At 44.4% G+C, this 24,138-nt stretch overlaps 1 protein-coding gene across 1 annotated transcript; it reads left to right on the forward strand.

The window, feature by feature from the left end:
• The first annotated feature begins 1,383 nt into the window (after nucleotides 1-1,383).
• Nucleotides 1,384-23,606, forward strand: LOC149328859 (transmembrane protease serine 3-like). Its single transcript, XM_089559116.1, has 8 exons — nucleotides 1,384-1,500; nucleotides 6,333-6,360; nucleotides 8,486-8,562; nucleotides 10,068-10,168; nucleotides 12,457-12,601; nucleotides 17,774-17,888; nucleotides 20,875-21,029; nucleotides 23,520-23,606. The coding sequence occupies exons 1-8, from the start codon at nucleotides 1,384-1,386 to the stop codon at nucleotides 23,604-23,606; spliced, it is 825 nt and encodes a 274-aa protein (XP_089415242.1).
• The last annotated feature ends 532 nt before the right edge of the window (nucleotides 23,607-24,138 follow it).

The raw sequence follows: 24,138 nt of genomic DNA on the forward strand, positions 1-24,138 counted from the left end.
ATTGCAAAACAGCTTTGTTTAACTTCATGCGATAGGGCCAGTGTGGGGTTTTTTTTTTAAATCACAAGGTGAACGAAAGGAAGTTTAGCCGCCACGGTGGCTCAGTGGTTATGGTGCTCGGCTGCTGACCCAAAAGACGCGGGTTCGATCCCGGCCGCGGCGGCTAGAATTTCTTTGGAGGTGAAATTCTAGAGGCCCGTGTACTGTGCGATGTCAGTGCACGTTAAAGAACCCCAGGTGGTCGAAATTTCCGGAGCCCTCCACTACGGCGTCTCTCAGAGCCTTAGTCGCTTTGGGACGTTAAACCCCATAAACCAACCAACCAACCGAAAGGAAGTTTAGCATCGTCTGGTTTATACTTTAGGAAAATATTCGCGCCGTCAGAACACACTAGTCAATTCCAGAGGCCGGGGACAGGCTAGACACTTGCTTCTCCACCGTAAGAAGTTCCAGTGCTGATATCGTGGGTTCAGCGAAGATGTTTGGACCTTGCTGCGGACTTTTTTGCGCTTGTCAGGCAAGGGCACATCTGCATTGTGTTACACCTTGTATGCAGAGATGCGGAGATAAAGATATCCTCTGAATTCTTGAGTTATCATACGAAAAAAATTACGTTGGGAAGTCGCTTCTGCATGCAGCATTATTCGTGAAAAGGAAACGCTAGATGCAAGTTTATGACCTTTAGTACTTAATACAACCAAACCAATAAGAGGTAAGTTCTCGCGGTGGTAGAGAGGTCAGCTCAGAAATAATTCCTAACGTCCTGGCTGCTGTGATCTGCCTGCAGAAATGCTCGCATCAGTGGCAGAACTTTTCAAATGGTCAATGTTAGATTGAGTGAAATACCTTCAGAAGATTTTCCCTCTGCTTGTGGGAAGCAGAGTGTGATCCACTTGAAACGCATAAATCAGTTTTGTTTCAAGCAGCACTGAGAAGTATACCATTGATCTTTTAATAAAGGAAAATGAACTGTTCTACGGCCCACCAGCTCCAACGATGCTGCCCAAAGACAATACGACTGCTTGTGCAACAAATGGCGTCACGACTTAACGTTGTGCAGCAGCTTCGCCGGAAGCGGCTACCGATTCTCACAGTTCAGCTGAGCTTTTGTGAAGCTCGTAAAAAGCGTCAAAGTAAAAGGATGCCGGCATCGTGAAGCACGACGTTCTAAATGAAGCAGGCGCTGTTCAATGATAAATCTATTTAGGAATCAATTTCTTTTTCCTATTGATGAGCATCCTTTGTCTTCTGTGTAAGTTGTTAGTACATATCGAAGGTTTCAGTTCGTAGGCTTCCCTCTGCGAAGGCTCCGATAAAAGGCTTTCTGTTTCGGTTTTCTCTCCAAAGTACCTTCCATTCACCGAAAGAAAAAGTGCTCTTAGAATGGCTATACTTGGATTGGTTCTTTCTTCAAGCGAATCCCTAAAGCCGCGCCGAACCGCTCTGGGGCTAAGGTTCGCCAAAGGCATCGTCTTCGGACTGCTCGTACTCTTTCTTACGGTGAGTCTCCTCAATAAATGCATAAATATTTCTAGTTTAAGACATGTGCGATAACTCTTTGCGAAGACAGGTGTTCACCTATATCGACGCTAGTGAAGCATGGCGAAACAGCACCATGGAACAACGTGCACGTGTACACAAAATGAGATCAAGAACACATTATCCAAGGGTTTCAGTGCCCAGAAGCCGTGCACCAGGCCAAGCAAAAATTGCCGTGCATACTCAGGGGTTGTGCGGTTCCAACTACGTTCTTCATTCACTGGAAACGGGTAATCAAATCAATCGCCGACAGCTTCGGCGCGGTGCGCGCAAGGAATCATAACGAGGGTGGAAGTCATATTGGATTCATTTACCGCCTGCATTCTGTGGAAAACGACCAATGAAGTTATGTTGCACTCTCAAATGCGATACCTGAAAAAATAATGGCCTTCATACCATTAATTATCCTACCGGCGTACGCGAAAGATAATTTCTGACATTTTTGCATGAACCTGAGTCCAGCTTACTCCGAGTCTCCAAAATGCTCCTTGGTCTCAGTAAGTTTTAAGGCAATAATTTCATTGCAAGGAGTTTTTATGGGTTTATGGGATCCGAATCGTCAAAACAATCAGTGGAAGGTACAAGTGTTTTGGCCGTTATACACGTAAATACGCAATCAGGCAAGTGAATTTTTATTAAGTTCTGCTGAACTTTAAGAGATGAAAAAATGTGTAGAGGGCTTCTACACAAAGTACACATGTATGTCTTAGAAATTTTTGAAAAGATAATTTTTCAGATCAAAATTTCAAACCAGTAACTTCTGAACGCTTGGACCTAAGATCTTGCGTACTTCATCAACAGACTCTAATAAAAGCATTAAAAGACAAATTACTCAAGGGCAGGTTAAGTAAAAGTTTGTTGCAGCTATCCTCATGTGTAATGTAGGCCTTGCATTGTCTTGATTATGTAATGTTCCGTGCTGAGTTAATGGCTTTCATATCAATTATTATATGGGAATCCCCATACCTTGGAATCTTGATGTTAACAGCAAGGTAACATAGCTGCAAAGATTTATGCACAAATATGACATCACTCTTTACTTATCACATTTCGGACTAAATACGAACAGTGCGGCTTTGTGGGCTTGTTGGTATCTTACGAAATATATCTTTAAAAAAATATCTTAAAAAACACTATAGCGGAGCAGAGGACGAAAACACTAAGAACAGAAACGAGCACAAGTGCTATTCAAGGCCCATACATATCAAAGCCGAAGTGATTCAATTTGTCGAAGATAATTGCACCGTTTTTCTTCCTGTAAGTCCTCAGGATCATAACCTTGCTGCACTAAATCATATGCTACTGACAACCCATTTGCTTCAAGTCGAATAGCTCAAACTCATTCTTTTACTTCTCACTAGCTAGAAACAAGCTTGAAGAAACTTCCTCGTGAAGAAGTTGACACTGTCCATGGATCTTGATATTCATTAGCGGGCATGTACAGAGATGCTCTAGAGCATAGCAAGAGGTTCCGCTTCGTAACTATTCGCAGGGCCGGGACAGAGAATGTGTGCTATAGTCTCACCGTATCTATAAACAGCGCATACAAGGCAATCAGCCACACCCATACTAAAAAGCCGGAATGGTACGTGATGCGATACTAACCCAGACGCGTAGCAGCGAAGGTGATTGACATCGTGTTAGAGCCGGTGGAAGTTGCAAGTGTGGGTCAGGGTTGAGCGATTCGAGAAGTGGGTTGAAAAAGTGGCCGCAATTCCACGAAACAAACATGATGTCTCTTGCGGGAGTTCGAAGCCTGCCCGATGCCTAAGCTATTGAAACTGGGATTGGCACAGCCTCTCCGTTGTGGTGTGGTATACGCGTAGCTTCGTACTCGTGGCGATTGCCTGCGATGACGCTCTGTCCTGGTGCCAGCTTGCACACTATGTCGCTTGCTTTATCTATAGCAGACCACCGCAGCCCTAGGACTTCTGTTAGCTCGGTCATCTTCACAATCCAACACCTTGCTAAGTCTTCTATATGGTTCTAGAGACATGAGTGGACGAACGTGTTAACGAAGCTTCCGAAGCCCAGCGTATTTGTGCGCCTATGTCGAATTCTGCCAGACGGCGAAGTGATTGGAAACGCTTTATCTCTGCATTGAACCTTTTACCTATCGGCCTCACAAAATGTACTCATTGCGTTTTCAATAGTCTTTTTTTCTTTTGCAAGCGGGTTTGAAAGAGCTTCTCAGCATATTTGTGCTATATGTGTTTTGAACATTGGATGCTGATGAGTTGCAAACGTTTGGTGAATGTGGATGTAGCAAGACAATTTTTGATAATACATTCGAGATGCCGTCGCTGCCATGAGTTCCTGTATCCGAAAAGCGCGGAACGATCTCTGTGAGTCACCGGCAGGGAGATAAAAAGCCAGTCCAGACAATTGGTTTGATATCTGTTGAATATAAGCACGTTTCGCCTAGAAGCGAATAGAAGGCACCGGAGCCCAACGTTGTGTTAGTTCTTTGTGGTGCAGCCTACTTTTCAATCAGGTCGCAGCGTCCGTCGTTTTCACAAGAAAAATGTTGGTTGGAAGCGGAGCAGGTAAGGCTGATTCTAAAATTCATCTGTACGCGTCCTCAAAATGTAAGTGGGCATTAAAGGCGCCAGTGATGGTGAAAAGCAAGGTGTTCAGATAAGCGTGCTGCTTACACTTTAGGCGCCAAATAGACTTGTTAAAATATGTCAGCACCTTCTCGAAAGAGCAGCATATACACACCGACTGCAGGGCAAATCCTTCCTCCATAACATTCGAAATAACTCTCTCCGGCTACTGTGGCGCTTATCTTATCTCTCTTGTTGTATTAGTCTCCTCTCACACTTGTCATTCTGCCGTCTCTCTCAGCCCTTAAACCACCAGTTACGGCACAACGTATTAGGTGCCTTGCCTATGTAAAGGTGTTTTTCATTTCGACTAGAATAATACGTATTACCTTGCGTTTCTCCCTTACACATCATATTATTTTCCATAGCTCACTGTGTCCTCGTCGATTTAAGTTCAGCCGGTTTCTTCAGCTTCATGTTTGTGCCCAATAGTTGAGTTCAGGAATGATACAGCTGCGGCATACTTTTCTATTGAAGGGTACTCATCTATTTATGATCAGAAAGCACCTGCATTAGAAGCATCCTCTTATAATTTCTAACTTCGAGACTTGAAGAATACTTCAGTTGTCAGGTATTAATTTCTATACCCACCGTTATTCTTGAACTCATTATTCTAAAATTCATTCTTCTACGTTAAGCCACCGCACTGGATTCAAGCTGAATATAACGTCTGCAGCGAGATTCCAATTTCACTGCTTCTTCTACAGCCACCAAGTTGTTGATGGGCCCATTGGTTTCTATATTCGTCCATTATCTATAATAGTCGCCTAATTCAATATGTTACACAATGGACATAATCACGCAGACACAAACTCAAATGTGAGGGCTTGCCTCGTCACAGGTAGCTGCAAAATTTGTCGTTGCAAGGTAAGCTTTAAAAAGAACATTGGTAATATCGCGTGAAACGCCAGCGATGTATGGACAATGCACAGTGCCGGACGGCGAGGAATGGTAATCAGAAAGTCGCATGGTTTTCGATACACTTAGTCGAAATATCGCACCAGAAGTCTTTCAGTAAATGCTTTCTCGAATCTACGAAACGTGGAATTTTCCCATGGGCACCCTTTTAAAGATGTACGCTTCCATGGCTTGATGGCTTGATGAGGGGGGGGGGGGGGGGGGGGAGACAGTATTCCTGCGGCTATAGAGCTGCTGGAAATGTATTTAGCGCGCCAGGTTCCTGTGGTTCTGCGGTGCTGACGAGCGCAGGGTAGACAGCAGCCTGCACACGGTTTTGACAAGCAGCCTCAAAACCTTGGCCACCTCCAGCTAGCACCAATGGGCTGTATGTAAGGCTGCGGCCCATTCACTTGCAGCTGTACGACATAGGGAACAGAGTGCCTCAATCGAATGCGTAATCGAGCTTGCGTAATCGAGCTTGCGTTTCGTTGTGACAGTTAGGTCACGTTTGAAGCAGTCCTTCCCCCATCACCATGCTCGCATTGATCGGAGGTGCAACAGAGGGTAAGGAGAAGTAGCCTGAGGTTTGCGAGCCTCCCTTCTTGTCGTAACCGCTAGCCTAGTAAGCAATCGGCTATATGAACCAAGTCTACACGCCGTAGCAGTGACATCTCTATGTGTTGTTTTCTTCGTTCAGTGGCGGACTGGAATACGGAGAAACATCCTAAAGCCGCAAGAATTGGCGCTCTTTATGTCACTTGCTCGGAAAAGCCTCCGCTATTGGGGTCGGAACATCGGGGTCAATCTACAACATTATTACGGATGCCACTCAGAAGTCCCATTTTCGCCCTCTTTGAGCAATGAACTGATTTTCAGATGAACGCTTAAGTGGGAGTTGGGAGCAGCCAATCCTCACATGAGATGGAACGCAGTGGTCATTGAAGATTAATATTACGCACTATGACCCGATTACACGGTCGGCTATAATATGTATGTTGTTTCACGCTAATTTGATGCATATGCGCACATCTGAGTCAAAGATGTCGGTGTAAAGGCCATAAATAGGTAAATAGGTCGGCGGTTGTGCCATTTTCTAGGCAAAGAAGAGAGCAATGCTGATTTCTCTAAGTTTGTGGATGGTCTAGCATCCTCTAACTGCAAAAAAAGAGAGCATAGTGACGTTTGTCATCGGTGGGATTGTAGTAGGAGCTCTGTTTCTGAGCAAGTAGCCAATGTAAAATTATGGTGTGGAGTTTTGACTTAGTGCTCTGTTGTTTTTCTCTGCAGGGTGCGGATGCTAAGCTTAAGCAACCGGGTGAGTATTGGCTAACACACTGCATGATCGCAAGAGCCTGCCCTCAGTTATGGCCTCTTTTACCAAAGGAGAGTATTCCAAAGGCTGCATCATGAGTACACTGAGATCCGAATGATATCGGTATAGTAAAGTAGGCACCTTTGGGGAGCGGAGTTCAGTGTAGGTTCGCTCAGCGAATATTGCCAGGAAAAGAAATGGTGTGTGCAGGTTTAATATATAAAAGTTCCGTCGCATGTTTTGAAACCAGAAGTTCTGCTTGTGAACTCTATGGCCGGGCGCCAGACACGCCTACGAATCTGCCGAGCTCGCAAGTGATAAAAAATCTTCCTGCTCTTTTATATAGCGTGGCAATAAGGCGTTGTCGCAAAACATATCACCGAAGCAGAACCTGGGGACAGGGCACCTAATATCAACTCTGTATTTCATCGCTTCCGCTCCTTCTAGGTGATTGTTCCTTTCCCCTCATAATAATGCGGCAATTCGGCAGCTTCCTCTGGGGATCATCGAGAAATTCGAATGTCATTCGACGCCATTAGCCCACAAGCAGAGTTTAAATCTTGCAAATGTTTGCGATGTTACGAAGAGTTCGGGACAACCAAGCCTTTGAAGTGCCTATTAGTATCGTCATTGCAAAGCACTTCCAAACAATGCATAAAAACATGAAGATATTATGAGATATCAACATGCCCTCGAGTTTGTAAAAGTTGTGTTGTGACTTCCAGGCGGTACGCGTTGGTTGAAAACAATATCTTGGCATACTGTAATGTTGATAAAATATCAATGATGCACTATTATAAAATACGCATGAGGAAATAAAAATGTTGATGGACATCACTGCAGGTAATAGCGCTTGCGCAGCTCTGAAAACTGTCTGGTTTGTACTAACGGCAGTTGATTTTGAGGCTGCTGCTAACTACAGGCGGAGCTAGCCTTGCATGAAATCGTCAGCAATTTCTCTGCCGTAATGGCGTAATAAATAGCGCTATTTTTCAAATATTTAGGCACAGTTCTAACACCTAGCGAGAGACAGAAGCCCGCATAAGAGTGAAATATAAAAATTTGAATTCAGCTGGGAGCGCAACTGTAAAAGGTGAATGTTGAAATAAGCTAACTTGATATCTATATAACAGAATTTAACCGTTTTCAATGCCTGTCATCACACCTTTTAAAGTGCCGCGGAAGCTGTCTCTAACCTGAAAGCTATATTTCTAAACAATCTGCATTAACTGCGCTAAAGCAGCCTGTATTTAGGTAACCGGGTTTCTGGCATACGTTAAACGAAGTGTAAAAATAATCCCACGCACAATATTTCGGCTCAATTGTATGTAGTTGTTTCGAGCTTTTTATGTTGCACAATAATCAAACAGATAAACGTACTTGGTTGTTAGTTTAAATAAGACGCGAAATTGAGAAACGCTTCTTTTAAGTAAACATTTATTGGGAGTCGACGTTTCGGACAGAGCCTGTCCTTTTTCAAGACTGAAGTTACATGGTTCTTGCTTCTCTTCTTAAAGTGTCGAAGCAAGAACCATGTCCGAATTTTAATTTTAATTAAGGTGAACTACGACCAGAGCTACAGCAGCGACAGCTGTCTAGTATTTTACATAGAACCCGTAACCCTGTCCCCGTAAATTTGACAGGATTAACCATCGCCACACTACCCGCGAGCCGCGAGTGTAATATGTATTCCATCACCATGACTGTCACGTGTAACGGGACCAGATGCTGAAGTCAGAATCTATGCGGGAACCCTCTTGTACTACTTAGGATTTGAAGACTGCGAGAAGAGACCCTTCAAGCTATCGAACAGGCAGTGGCACAAGAGTGAGGTGGTTGTTAGAAAATACATGCGAAAGAAGCCAACAGTCACTGAAACTAAACAAAGCGTAAAACAACGTTTCTCTTGGTCTTTACTTCCATTTTATGTTGTCGATAATTGGGAAGCAGAGAGTGTAATCATTTTTGGCTTAAAGGCAACTAACTATAAACTAGTAGAAACAACTTCCAAATGCCACAGTAGAAAAGGATCAAACGACGTCCAAATTTAGAGTACATTGATCTCTGTGTGTGTGTCTCAGTCTCTCCCTCGCATCGCCGTTCATTATGTTCTCATTCTTCATACCAGGATGCGGCAAGGCGAAGCCGATGGGACGGATACTCGGTGGCGAGACGGTATGGGATAGGCAGGAGTTGCCATGGATTGTAAGTGTTGCCGTATTGGCTTTCAGTAGTTCACTAACTGCAAGATATCCAAAAGCAAATGCGAAGCAAACCATATTGCATTCTCTGAGGTCCGAAAAGGGGATCAGATTTCATTCTTGGCCTTTTTGGTACAATCATAAGTTAACCAGTACTGAACTGCACAATGGTAAAATAGATCAAGGGACCCAACATTCCACTAGAATAGGTAGGCTCTAGGTTTGTGCCGATTTCCAGTGTACTACTAATGCTGACCTGGTTTCTTCGCCTGTGGTAATGCCACGCATGCGTAAATGCCTTAGTTTTTTCGTCTAGTTTTCGTCCCTCATGAAACGTGGTGCTGTCACTCACAACTAGATATATATTATACTCAATGCCAGTCCAAATAAAATTATCCCGCCTTTATGTTTTTTCTCTTCCCTTGCAAGGTGTGAGGCCTCAGAAACTATCCCGTTGGGGAGGCGTTTTGGCTGTTCTATGCAAGATAAATTGTGATTTTAATATGCTGAGAATAAAGTTGTTTACTTATTTCCAGAGCTGTTTAGGATATATTCGGGTTTCAAGCTCAATAACATTAAATTTAGAGTGCAAGAAAAGACGGGGTGCAGGGTGAGATAACCGGCGGAAAGAGTGACTGTTGTCTCTGAAATTTCTGCTTACTGACACGAATGAAGCCGGCCAGAAACGTGTTTTGAAAGATTGTTTTCTTTGACACGCTTTAATGTTCGATGAAACCCGGTGGATAGTTCTATAAAATTCAAGAGCTGAAGCAATTTCGACGTAATGACGTTCCGACGTCCGACAGCCAAAAAAAAATATGGATAACACTTAAGCTTCACCTTTAAGAATGGAGCATGGCAGCATCTAGCAACGCTGCCAGGGAATCCACAGAATGCCATCGCCGGTTCGGCGCGACGCCTTGCTCGTCGGTAAATTGATTTTTGAGGAATAAAAATGGCGCAGTATCTGTCTCGCATATTTTGGTGGACACCTGAACCGTGCCGTAAGAGAAGGGAGGAAGATGGGAGTGAACGCAGACACCGTATTCACTAGACGCGCCTTTGTTCTTTGCAAACCATCTTTACTTTAGGTCAACAAAGAGCCCCCCTGAATTTTTTTTTTTTGAAATAGCAAAATGTCTTTACCATTAGAAGCCATAGTGTGCAGGTTTTGACGAGCGAACAGACTAATCAAAGGTGGAAATTGAATTTCTTTTGCAGTCGCACCTTCAGTCCAGTTTATAGCATCGACGCACTGAATTTTATCTAGCTTGCTGTTGTTGCGAGACGCGACTTTACAGTAGCTTCCACAAGACAATTTTTCAGGTTCTGATGACTCTGGGGCAGGCGCAACTTTGGCTTCAGCAGAAATCCTTTCTCTGTTTTCGGCTAATACTTATTTCGCCGATCCTACGTATTTTGCGTACAGCCTTGCAAAAGCAGATTTTTTCACTTTGAGCGTTTCGTTACAACAGTGGTTGTACAATATATTCATGCCATTGATTACAGGTGGAGCTGCAGGTATACATGCATGAACAAGTCTTCACTTGTGGTGGAAGCATTATAACGAGAGACATAATACTGACTGCGGCGCACTGTGTGTACAAACCGTGAGTACTTCACAATGCATGCTTCGATCGAGGTAGTTCTTTTTGGTTCGCAGACAGCATAGGACGTGTTTATATACTTGACAAAAACAAGCAATCGGAAATCAGCAAGATACAACAAAACAATCAAAACAGTCTTAAAATGTCACAGGACTGTTAGCACTCTGCAACGAGAGACTCAGCGGCAGCTGTTGAGATATTTTCTTCACACCATATTTTCAGCTAAAGAACTGCTAGCGACGCGCATATCTGTATAGTCACCGAGTGCTATTTTTTGTTTTCAACAAATCGTCGTTCCGACACACAGCGGTCCTTCTAGTGCGCCGTTCCAGGTGTGCGGTGACCTCACCGCTGAGCCTTTCCGCGCGCATCAGACTTGGCATCAGATGTCGGTCATGGAGCTGTCTACATGCTTCCCCGTTCCTTCCATGGTGGCCAATCTTAAGATGATTTCCATGGCAGACACCCTCTGGTAGTACAATAATCAATCTCGCCGTAACATTCTCCTTCCGTGGCAACTCTTCCTCCGGCCAGGGCAGATTAACATCCGGGTGGATTCCATGGGTAGACACACTCCCGATGCACATTCTTACGTCCTAATCATAACATCCTTCTTCCATGGCAACCAACACCGAGTTGTGCATTTGTCTGCTCTGACGTTGCTTTCGTCCTTGCAGGGTCATTATCTTCCAGATGGCTCTCGTTGTAACCATCCTCTGGCTAAGCCGACTACTACGATTAGTGCTACTACCAATGGAACGATGCCTAATCAAGGAAACGGGCGCCAACTAGCTGTCGCTGTAAATCTCAGCTTATGCGCATAGCAAAAATTGAAAGGGTTGTTGCATGCAATAAGATGCATATAAACGATCAGCGCACGACCGAGCACTGAGGAGGAGTGTAAACTCAAACACTCTGAGTGAATTTACTGCAATGGCCGCCGCCGCGGTGGCTCAGCGGTTATGGTGCTCGGCTGCTGACCCAAAAGACGCGGGTTCGATCCCGGCCGCGGCGGCTAGAATTTCTTTGGAGGAGAAATTCTAGAGGCCCGTGTACTGTGCGATGTCAGTGCACGTTAAAGAACCCCAGGTGGTCGAAATTTCCGGAGCCCTCCACTACGGCGTCTCTCATAGCCTTAGTCGCTTTGGGACGTTAAACCCCATAAACCAAACCAAACCAATTTACTGCAATGCCTGCAGCATGGCAGGAATCAGGCGCCTTTGTACATCACTTCGCCTGAATCCTTCAGACAAGTCGGCTTTGTCCCAACCAAGGCTCACAGCATGCTGTTTTGTTAGACGAACATCTGATTATGCCATTGCAACGTGTAGGCTGCCGATCGCCAAGACAGATCGGCACACTGGTCTTAAGAACTCTGATGGTGTTTGGTGCAAAGCCATTATGACATAACAGCCGGTTGTAGAGGTTCTTACTTTGAGGCTGAATAATCTTTGTTTTCCGCCAACAGGTTATGAAATTCTCCCACTTTTGTTTGTTGCATCTCGTTTTAATTTCACATATATGAAGTTTAGTCTTTGAATTGGTCCACGATTTTCGCAACGTAATCCTTACCTCCCACTATTTCAGTTGTGTTACCCATTAAGCCGGCGGTATTAAAAAGTTCCCAATGTTGCCAACAATCATGCCACATATGCATGCGCTGTTTTCTTTTTTGGTGTTTCACGGACGAGAAGTTCTTAGTCAGCGCTTGTCTTTATTCTTTTTTCTTGTCTCGTCCGTATTGCTACTTTTGTACAGTCCACAATATGCTATCCAACTAGCCTGATATTACGTATTAAGCATGATTTTAGATTAAATCATTGATAACAACAAGTTGCTCTTTAGGGACATTTATCGCTCATACGCTTGAGCAGTCCGGCCTCAAGTGGTTTTTCCTTTGTTAATCAGAATCCACAACCTATATCGGTTTTGAATTTTTACGAGAGGCATTTTGCAACCATTATATATTGTGCGATTTGGGAATGACTTCATATATATCACATTTTTTTCTTATTTCTTCGACTGGGAGGTCGACTATAGCTTGCAAACTGGAACGCTTTTAACCCATTACGTAAACTACTCGATGGTAGGACGAGAAATGGGGTTTCTTAGTTAATGAGGACACGACATATTCTCAGTACTCAAACACCCATTGGCTGACAGACGAACTTAAAGCCCCAACAGAATTACATAAACATGACACAGTGCTTCTTGCCTAAACGTGAGTGAGGACAATGAGTCTTTTGTAGTTTGTCTTGGTAATTAAAGCTGCTGCTTCTTTCTTTTTTCAGAAAAGATTACAACTACATAGCGAAACGTGTGGTGGTCTACTATAACACTACTGAGCACGAGAGGGGTCCGAAAGTACACGCCAAGAGGATGGTGGTCCATCCCAAGTACACGCCTGTCAGATTGTACGATGTCGCACTCCTGAAAGTGAGTGCATGCATAGCTTCTTGTTCCTTACCGGTATACGCACATGTACGATGTGCCCCTTTGCCGCTGTGGCTTCTGTAAGTTAGAATCTATGCATATGCTAAATTTAAGTTGTTGATGGCATGTGACCATGAGTGCGCAATACTGCTCCAACTTCAACTCAGTAGACACTCAAACTGTCCGCCAGGTAAACACGAAGTCCTCTCTTCTTCGGCCGCTTTAGCACTTTCTTAGTGAATCTTGCTAAATGATAACACACGCAGGTATGCGCGTTTACTCTTGCTAGGTAGAAGCAACGCATTAGTATTAAAAAAAAATGTTAAGTCTGTACTGTTGCAAAAGTGGTTTCGGTAGAGGGCCCACGGGAACGAGAAGGAAATACAATCAATGTTTTGGCTTATTTAGAGAATGCATAATTACCCTGCAAAACTACGCTAAAGGTATCGAGCACGCTTTTAGGGGCAGTCCTGATCGCCACCTGGGCTGATGGAGTGGGAATAACTTTATTAGAAAATTTTGCTTTCGTTGCGATTGGCACGGTAAACGTCTTTCTCGGTGAGGCTGTAATCAATGTAGTTAGTTAAAAACATTAGTAACTTTTTTTTGTCTGCCGCCCGGATTCTTTGCTGTCCAGTACTATGTGAAAGAAAAAGCTTCACTGAATCCTATCTTGGGGGTCACAAAGCCATGGTTGCGTCAAATCTGTTTGCATGAAGACTCCGTTAAAAGTTTCGCGAACAAGCTGAAAATTTATTTCGATAATGTCAAGATTGCCGGCCATAACTTCAATTATTACGGACGTGCAACCGTTTCAAAACTCTTCCTCAGCAGAGTTGTGCCAAATCTGTATCATCACTGACATAAAGCATGTCAGCTTGGTCGTCAGAAGAACTATAGAGTATGATTACTGCATTCTAATCAGTGCGAAAGCACAGATTATTGCTGCGTAGAAGACTACGATGGTAAGCCAATGCCGCGGGACGGAGCAGGTGGGTATTGAGGAAGACCACGCTCTGTGATGCAGAGCGAGGGAGCAGGGTTCACTTTAACAGGAGGCGTGGTCGGTTGCGGCAATGGCCAAGTTTTCTGTTTAGCGTAGTCGTCTCGCGCAGTGGCCTTTGACGCTGATCTGATCGCGCCGTCGCGGATAATACTCCCAGTTGTAGATATTGATGTGATTTCTTTTTCTCCCTCTTTTTTATATGCCCCGAGGTGCTCGTACAGGATTCCATTCCGGTAGGCTCTAAGCTCGGGATTAGTGCTTTGCACCAAGCCATTGTTGCTGCCAGTTTTAGGTATTTTAAGGACTCCTTAATTGCTTGTGGCCCCTATGGGTCAGTGGCCGGGCCAGCCCTGCTAGCATAATTTTCTCGCTCATTATCTCCACATCATAGTGAACTATTGAGGACGTTCATCAAATGTGGCTCATAAAGCACATGAGTAAGCAACCGCAATAAAAACGATTTATTGTGTGTTTAGCAAGTATTGAGCACATGCTGTGAACCTGAACCAAGAAAAAGCTAGGAGCGTCAGCTATGTAATTCAGAGTGCATTTTCCACTGTTAGTGAAGAGCGCCCATATAGTGAAACACTGTAAATCCACCTCAGGGGCTTTGGCTACTCTGCGCTTGTGTGGCCCCTTTGAGGACCGCAGCTTTCAACACGCCTTAACAGCTATGGCGAGGTTAATTGAAATACACATGCATACAATCACATCAATGTACGCATTATGCGGCTTGATTCGGCTCCTGCCAAACACATTTCATGGCCAAAGAGTAGACGACCCTGCATATTGCGCCTCGACGCCACCTTTTCTATTCGCTGCTGGTGCATCTGTGGCTTCTGTATGATAGCAAAGCACATACATTTGTTCCAGTTCGTGCACTTACGTGGGATGTGATCATTGTTTCTGCAGTGCATCTGTGGCTTCTGTATGATAGCAAAGCACATACATTTGTTTCAGTTCGTGCACTTACGTGGGATGTGAGCATTGTTTCTGCAGTGCATCTGTGGCTTCTGTATGATAGCAAAGCACATACATTTGTTTCAGTTCGTGCACTTACGTGGGATGTGAGCATTGTTTCTGCAGTGCATCTGGGGGCTATTTCAGGAAAGAGCATGGAAAGAGCATTGCATGCATAATTTGCATATGCAGTATAAAACAATGGCAAATGGATTACGGTTTGTAACCATAGCATAATGAGAAAATATTATGCACGAAATAAGGGAAATAGTAGACAGGGCTGATTTCGTTCATAGTTTCTCTATGACCACTCGCGAACCATTCGATAGCCTTATTTTAACAGTAGAACTATAGGCCTTGACGCATATTGCTCCTTCTTCCTGATTATATAGATTGTATTTTTCTCTCAGCGGGCTTCGTAACCCCGTCAGTTGGGTTTGGGTTGGGTTTGGTCATCTGGGTTTGGGTTTCGGTTTTGAGGAACGCCGTGGTGGAGGGCTCCTGGAATTTCCACCAACTGGGGCTCTTTAACATGCACTGACATCGCACAGCACATTGGAATCTATAATTTCGCCTCCATCGAAATGCCACCGTCATGGCCGCGATCGAACCCGCTTTTTTCGCCTGAGCAACCGAGCGCTGTAACAACTCAGACACTGCGGTGGGTGTAACCTCATCCTAATGTCATGTTATTTAGCGTTATTGTTAATGTTACTACTACATTGTTCTAATACGTAAAGAGAAAGTTCTTCGTTAAAAAAAGCGAGACGTGAATGAGGCGTTTGCAGAGCATCAAACTACAAATGAGGCTATTAATTTTTCAACCGATAGGCGTGTTTGCAATTTCTGTACACAAGCAATACGAGACTGGCGAAATAGTATTCCGCAAATGGACTCAACCTTGGAAGAACTCTTTTCTTGATCCATTGCAAAGAATCAAATAAACTCAGAATGTGCACGCTTCATTTAGGGCCGTACACTGACTCCAGCTGGACGAGTAGTTGGTGTGTGAAACTTTAAAATAGATTTTAAACTTGTCAACTGACCGTCAATTTTATCTTTCTCCCTAAAAGAAACTGTGTATTCTTTAACCATAGATGTTACCAGTAATTGAGAGCAGTGAGCTTCGATGAGCACCACACTATTTTTAAATGGTCCTTTTCGAACGACTTTATTGTGCGTGGTACAAATATAAGCGCAAAGATGTATTATACGCTTGACTGTTCTGATTAGAGGTTCCCGCTGTCAATATACAACGCGGTGTTTGAGAGAATATTATCCAAAAAGCTTAAAAACACTGACTTCGATATACTTTTATATATTCCTTTTATATTTATATATTTCATATAAATTATAAATTTTGTATGTATTTTGTGTGATAAAAATATAAGCTTTTATATTTTGTGTATATTCTTTTAAATATGCCAAAAAGTTCTCTAATTAGATCAATTACAGAAAGATTGACTAAACGCGTAGTTACTAAGAAAGCCTGGTTATTAGAGTGAGCTGGGAGCTTGAAGCGATAGAGAGGTTTACGTCATATCAGCTCTTGAAGAGAAAAGAAGAATTTGTTCCTATAGCTTGGCAGCGCGAGGAAATACCGCGATTTGTTCGCACGAAATCGAAACTGAGAGGCTGAGACGTGCCGGAAGTTCGGCGTCAATGTCTGATCATGGTTTGTTGCCAATCCATGGCGAATACACTGAACAGCTAGTGCATTTGCTTTTACTGAGCAAGAAAAAAAACACGATTACGGACTGCTTGAAGGCTAGTTCTTGCGACCTACTGAACAAGTGTAAGAGCATGCCATTCTACAAAAGAACAGGCACCCGAAACTTGGCGCCGTAATCAAGGCACCAGCTTATCAGCAGTCTAGACGGATACGATGAACTCCAGCAACGAGCGTCAGCTTTCTGCGAAAGGCCCGATTTCCTCACGCTGAAGAGCCTCAGAAAATAGGCATTTCTTAGTTCTAGAAACTGATGAGGCGTAGCTTTGTACAGGGTTGCCCACTCATAGTACCAACAGAGAGCAGCGTGGCCGCGCTCTGGAAAGCGCAAGCCCATTCGGCACAGCCGCGCATCGAAGTGAAACGGAACAGGCGCGCAAAGGTGTGCAGGCTGTGCTTTCCGCTCATGGCTTGCCTTGCTGTCACGGTGCACTCCTGCGGTGTTAAAGAGTACAACAAGCGCCACCTTCAGGCTATTGTGCAGCTGTGCCTCTTCGCTTTGAAACGCGGCCGTGCCCAATGCGCTCGTGCTCTGCAGTGCGCGCACACGTTGCGCCATGTTGCTACTAAGTCCAGACGACCCTGTGCGTAAGTTCCAACTTCGCATTTGTATTAGCCACCAAATTGGATTAAGGAAACCTAAGCAGTAAATTTATCAGTTTGGGTTTGTTCTTAAAAAAAAAACGGATATTTGAAGTACCTCACGTCAGTCGCGGCTTTTTTTTTTCGAAAAATATTTTCTTCCCATTTAAAACTTCCTAGTATTAAGGGTTTAAGTCTTGAAAGTGCTCACTGAAAGACTAAAGGTGACTACAGTTCCTAATTGTCACGCATGTAGGAGCAGACCTGGAACATTTGACTAATAGGGGAAAGCTCTGTCGGATTTGGATTGGACTAATAGCGGAAAGCTCAGCCGGAGATTTCTTTCAAATCATCTCAATCCTTCTTTATTTTTATCGGGCTAGCAAATCCTCCGTTCCAGCTTTTTTTTAAATTGAAGCATCGCAGAATAAAACCTAGGACTGCAGAGAAGAGTGTCCTATTGGTTAGGCTGGTGTCGACTAGAATAAACTATTTGCAACCACATGCCTGCTATATGATGCGAGCCCAGGACATCTGCATGTGCATGAAGCGCAATGCATATGATATTGCCAGTAATGCTATGAAATTTTTTTTATTCATTACTAAGCTCGTCAAAAAGTTTAGCACTTGACTCCTTAATGATGATGCCCCAGCCGACAGGTAAAGCGTTCACAACTCGCTACACAGGAGGGCGGTTTGCATTAGCTGTTCCCTTCCATTTCCTTGAAGCATTTCTTCTCATTCTGTGAGTAATGTTTTTAGACACGAAGCATAAAACGCAGAACAATGTCAGTCATAAAAGGCACCACTTTCGAAGCCACATACCCCAGAATCCTACTTATTTTTCTGCCTAACATCTGTATCTCTTCTCGAATTTAATGCTTCTTTTTATCCTCAGCTTCAAAAACGACTGAAATTCGACGCCTTTGTGAAGCCAATATGCATTCCTCACCGCAAGATTTCAGTGGACGGCAAGAAGTTGCTTACCGCTGGCTGGGGAAAAATAGACATTGGTAAGAATTCGGTAATATCCTAGACATACCATACAAAGCAGTTTTACCTCTTCCCTACGTGCGCTAGTTGCCGAAAAGTTTCATAAGAAATACATTTTGACTAGTCTATTTGATAAACGTTTATCTCTACGGTTACAGAAAGTTAAAAAAGAAGGGGAAAGCCTCCGGTAGCTTGCAATCCTTGCTACAAGAGGACCTGTCTACGTCTAAGCAAAGCCTTCATCAGTGGAGGGATTTATTTATTTATTTTTTATTAGGTTTAACGTCCCAATGCGACTCAGGCTATGAGAGGTACCATAATGAAGGAAATCCGGGTAATTTCGACCACCTGGGATTCTTAAATCTATACTGACGTTGCACAGTATGCTTGCCTCTATTATTTCGCCTCGATCGAAATGCGACCGCGGAGGTCAGGATCGAGCCCGCGCTTCTCGGGTCAGCAGCCGAGCACCATAACCACTAAGCCACCGCTGTGACTACTGGCGGATTTTGAATAGGCACTCCAAGGAGGAAGACGTGGTTAGGAGGAGGACGCGATGTGGGAAGGGTACTATGGGGAGGGTGGTGAATATTGTCGAGGCATGACGGTTGCTGAAAAGAATTAACCGGTTGACATGCAAACCACGGAGAAGAATACGCAAGCTGAGCAGATGAAGAAGCCGGGTTATAAGGAGGGTGGAGAAATAGTGATTTTGTACTTGAAAGGTTGTGTGTCCACGCAAGGGGGGCTGCAACAGGTTGCATGGCATGACTACTAGGGATGAGCAGAAAATACTAAAATTACACATTTCTGCAGTAATGAAGAATGAAATATTGGGAAGCGAAAAAAGAGCAGTTTAGAGAAGAAGCGAAAGGAAAGTGGAGAGGGTGTGCGCAAGCAAAGGGTCCTTATGAAATGGTACAGGTACTGGGAAGCAAAAGGTCAAGGAGGAAAGAATATGCGAGATTAAAAATAACAAACAACGATGAAACAGGACAAGACGGGGAGGGAGGAAGGCTGGTGAGGTGAGAGACACGATAAAGAGGAGATATGGAGTATATGAAGTACTGAAAGTCATGTCTATGATTTTTTTTTGTATTTTTTCTCTCACCACGCGAAGTACCATTCCAAAAAATGACATCAATGCGTAAATGAGACGGAGGGATTCCAAGTTTACTTTGGAGATAGATGTTGATCCCCGCAGCTTATAAGGTTTTAAATTTCTCGATTACGAATGTATCGCTGTGTTTTTGTATCACCTGTAGGTATGAAGCCTAACTGCCGAGAATAGCTTAAATTCATGGACGTTGTGGCCACGTTGACTAAACTTTTCCTACACCGAGTTTTGGACAATCTTCACTGCGTCAGCATGGTGACCAAAACCTCTAACGCTCAATGATTGGCCGGCGTCACTGATGCTTTTTTCCATCAAGACGTGGATCGAAGCACGTAGGTGAGTCTACACTCCGCGCAGTTAAAGCCAGCCTTCATATCGAGAACGGGGCCGCTTGTGGTGCTCTAAGAGTATTGCCGGTTTGTAAATGCTTTCATATTGACACGTAGTGGCGACTACAAGACAGCGAGGATGGCATCTAAACAGCACTTCTTAGTTGGGCTGAATTGCACCCAGAATGAACTTGATAACTCATCGGCGGCGTAGCAACAAGTCTGCTCGGCGGTCGCGGTACAGAAAGCCCGCCGCTCTCGGCCGTGCTCGCTTTAAAGTTGATAGCGAAGTTCCGAGATAAAGCGCGCAAAAGTTGATAGAATATTCCGGAAAAACGTTGACTCGGCTCCGCCTGTATGCGATCAATCAAAAAAATCCGGTCGCGTCTTGCATCACAAACAAAGCGATAAAGCGGTGTGCCGGCAGATTTGAAGTATGAGCAAACCACCTCAAAGATTTGTGGCATTACTACCCTCTAAAAGAAGCATCGACCGGATGCTTCAACACATAAGGCGAGTACCAAGAAATAAAACGGATTCTGGAAAAATAAACACCGAGTGTGAAAACACAGCGTCCTTTAGAGCGCACGATGAAGCTTTAGACGCACAACATGGAAAACTTTTAGTCGTAGCCGGCATCACTGTCATGCAGTCATTTCCTCAGGGACGACTTCATAGTCCAGTTCACCTAGCCGAAGAACCTTGTACGGGACGAAACAGCGGCGCAAAAGCTTTTCACTCAATCCGCAGGAGCGAACGGGCGTCCAAATCCTGACTCGGTCGCCTGACTTGTATTCCGTGTTGCATCTTCGTAGGGTGTAGCGCCTGCCGTCGGTTCGCTGCTGGCCTTTGATCTGTAGTCGGGGAAATCTTCAGGCTTCTTCTGCGCGTTGAAGGTATACGAGGCAACGCCGAATTTATGTCTTCCGGAAACGCCGGGCAGCATGGTGTCCAGCGTGGCCATGGCCTCCCTGACATGGTCGAGCCTATAAGGCATCATCTGGGTAGTCTCGTGCCCTGCAGTGTTTTAGGCGAAGACGATGTAAGGCAGAATGACGTCGCAGGCCTTGGGTTCGGCATCGGCATACATGACAAGCATATCGGCGATTATTTTGTTCGGGGGTCAGTTTGTTGGTCTGCGGGTGGCATGCAGTTGTCCTCCGGTGGCTAGTTTGGCGGTAAAGCAGGGTGGCTTGCGTCAATTCTTCCATGATTGCGGTTCCTCTGGCCGTGACCAGCACATCGGGGGTGCCATGTCGCAGATGTACGCATTCCACGTAGAACTTGGCAACTTGTGCTGCTGTTCTGTTCGGTACGGCTTTTCCCTCGGCGTAGCGAATCAGTTAGTCGCTATTATGATCCATCAGGGCGATGCACAGCGCGAGTGTCTGTAAAGGCACATACCTATCCTGCGACATATGTTGTGCTACGGCAATGTTGTGCTACGGCAATGCTACGGCAATATTTAATTTTGCTAATCTCTGAACCTACAGATTAGTGCTTTCGCGATAAAATATGGAGTGCTGTTTCATAATGTAGTTACTCTGGTACTCCTTTCAGAATCGATGCAAAGCTTCTGGCTTAAACACACATACCTGATTGGTATGAACAACACGACTTGCAAAAAAGTCCTCAGGGGTGCAAGCTTTAAAGATTCAGCTGCAGAATTCGGCCCATCTATTTGTACCTTGAACCAAGGGCAGACCACCTGTAAGGTAAGTACGATCTTCAGACAACTTTCGGTCAAGAAAGCAGCAGAATAATATTTAAAGGACATTGTCCGACTGGGCTGCGCTAATTTGATGCGGTGGGTTGCTGGAAGCTCAAGTGATAAATTAAAAGAATTCTTGCGAAAACAACGAACAGTATTTTACTCTTTGTAAAACTGCACTCTGAGACGCATCTTTAAGTGTCGGGCTTTGATGAAATTGCACTCGCAATTTACAGCAACAAATTGAAGAGAACTTTCCCTAAAAGGAGATAGATTTTGTTCTGAATGAGATACCTGCGATGCGTCTCCTTCCTCAAAATTTGAACGAATGTGTAGCAAAAACTGATTACTATCACGGAATTAACACTTCTTCTTGAGCGAGTTGGTGCATACTTGATTGTGTCTTGTCCTTGTCTTTTCGTGGTTTGCATGCTCTGGCGCTATTTTCTTCAAATCTACTATCACGGAGCAACTTAAGGCCGCCTGTTCTAATAGAATGCCCTGTCTCGTTCATTGTAAATATAAGGCATCTGCAAACTTTCAGACTAAAGTCTAGACTGCTGCGACTGCCTAGGCAGCATGCAGCGGCATTAACTAATCTAAAATGAGCCAAGTAACATAAGTTTTATTCCAGCTATATTTAATGGGAAATTTTTCAAACTTTTGAAGCAAACATTGCATTGTCTACAACAGAAAAAAAGTGAAAATTGATTTTGAGGAAAGTAACTGGGGCAGCAACTGTCTCACATGTTTCTATGGGCACTCGAACCGCGCCCTAAAAAATGAATGAAGGAGGAAGTAAAAGAAGAAAGAGGTGCCACAGTGCCGGGCTCCAGAATAATTTCGACGATCTGGAGATCTTCAACGTGCTCTGACATCGCAGAGCAGAGGGGCGGTGGCTTTTTGCGTTTCACTTCCACCGAAACGTGGCCGCCGCGATCGAGTTCGAGTCCGAGCACTCCGGCGCAGTAGCCGAGCGCTCTAACTACAGAGCCACCGCGGCGTGTGCAACAGGTAACAATTACCGGTTTTTGCCTGCAGTGTCTCTAGGAATGGCAACGCCACTTCTAGCACAGTGGCAGCCTGCCTTTCAAAATTTTCAGACATTATGAAAAACCAGAACTACAACCAGAACGATGCTGTATTCACATCCAGGAGAAGCAAATCAGAGGTCAGAAATTTTCAAGGAAATATAACCCGATCTAACCTGCACGGCCTTTTTCATAAATTCATTACGTAAATTTCAAGTGACGTAACTTCACTGCTCGCAATGGCACGAAGTTATATACAGTTCTGCGCCTCATTCTGCTGAAGCCCAACTTTCAAAGGGAAATAAAATATAATTTCCTCTGAATCCAGGAGTTATAAGCTACAGGTCTTTTGCACACGTACGACTGCCGACTGTCGGCTCAATGAATTTTGTGCCTGTGAAACCAGAGTGCGTTAGAGAGTCTACTTGAAGGTGTTGAGACGGAAAATGTCGAGCGTTTACAGTCGATCTGATCTATTTATTGCGCAAATGAAACTGCCTCAGAAGATGTTTCAATTGAAGGTGCGCAATAGGACATAACTTCGTAGCATTGTGATTGTGGGCCACTTTGATATGCCCGTCCGGTTTATGTGGTGTAAAAAATCGCAGCCCAAATTATTGTGACATCACCCATACATCTTTTCAACAATAGTTGGTATCCGGTAGTGGCGATGTCAGTGACCGGTGGGCTGGTCGACTGAATCCGTCACCCGCGCAGTGGTCCGAAAGCAACAAATAAACGCAGTGTCATAAGAATTTCCTTATGACGCACCAGCACCACCACCCTCCAGATAACCCCATTAGTGCGGTAGGATTTCTAAATAACGAAACCTAAGAAAAACTGATTAGCGGAAGGGTTTGTGGTAGTACACCTGCAGGTTGGCCAGCGATGGAAAACTTTACGACGATGAGACAGCGCGCAAGCATGCGCACCTCTCTGCCCGCAAAGATTACAAACAGGCCAGAAAGGGTGACGTGCTGCACTTTTTACATCCGCACGTCGATACTAACCAGCACTATGCACATCCCAGATGTCTCAATTCTAGACAATTCAGGCACTTGTGCGCCACCAGTAGTTCTCCCGAGTCTACAGACGACGTGTGTACCACGTCGTTGATTGCATATAGCTGCATTCAAAAGTTATACAGACTGAAACTAGCGATCGAGTCTATTTCTGGTAGGAGTGGCCGTAAATCGACGGTTCATTACAGCACAGAATGGATTTCCATTTAGCGTGATGCGCTGATGCTAGAGTAGCTGATTGCTGTCTGCCCTTGAAAGTGAATGCGTACCGTCGGCTGCAGCTGGCGTAAGTTTCGCACTACAAAATAGGCTCTTGTAATAAACGCGAACAATCAGAAAGCACACCTGTGAACAAATAGATTTAAAATAATTTCTGGTGACATTCGAGAAAGCGAAGCGTGCTTTTTGTGAAACATGAGCATGGACTGACTGCACGGGCAGCTACGTAATGAATTGTACCGCAAGGGCGCATTCGTGGTCACAGGCGCATTGCCAGAAGGAGACCCAGGCTCGCACGCCACATGCTGAGCAGTGTAGTGGTATATTTAAGAACTAATTTAGTGAACATGCGTGGTATATATTAAAGAAGCACAACAGAACGAAAGAAGAAAAGCCAGCAGCAGATATAGAAATCAACAGCGGCGGTAGTTGACGCAGCCGCGATGCGCGATTCTAGGCGGGAAAGTGGCAGGGGTCGGTTTTTTGTCGGTGGAGGCAAATAAAGAGGCCACATGGCCAGTCTGCCTCCCTCGCTTATTTGTGCTGGAAATGTGCTGCAGAGAAAAAAAAAACATGTTATACTTCAGCTTTTAGTGTTCAACATTTTTACCCTCCTCAATCGTGCGCACGAAGTCAGTGAGACGGCAATGTCAGCCTTTTGCCCAAGAGCAAACACCATTTGTCGTCATATTGACAAGAGTTTTTTCCCACATTAACATTCTTTAAGAACTGCTTTCTGCGTGGCGCGGCGGTAACAGCTAAAATGTCTTTTTCTTTTTTATGAAATGAGTGAACAACTCCAAGAATGCCTTTTCACAATGCACTGATGTGATGATCACAC

Source organism: Amblyomma mixtum, chromosome 9, assembly GCF_055824585.1.
Source record: "Amblyomma mixtum isolate Tamu chromosome 9, ASM5582458v1, whole genome shotgun sequence".
NCBI lineage: Eukaryota > Metazoa > Arthropoda > Arachnida > Ixodida > Ixodidae > Amblyomma > Amblyomma mixtum.

Bases quoted from the DNA above. Each gene is read 5' to 3' on its own strand.
- LOC149328859 (XM_089559116.1), top strand. From the start codon at position 1,384: ATGGCTATACTTGGATTGGTTCTTTCTTCAAGCGAATCCCTAAAGCCG. The intron at 6,361-8,485 runs GTGAGTATTGGC...TCTTCATACCAG, and splicing joins TGCTAAGCTTAAGCAACCGG to GATGCGGCAAGGCGAAGCCG. The intron at 10,169-12,456 runs GTGAGTACTTCA...TTCTTTTTTCAG, and splicing joins GCGCACTGTGTGTACAAACC to AAAAGATTACAACTACATAG.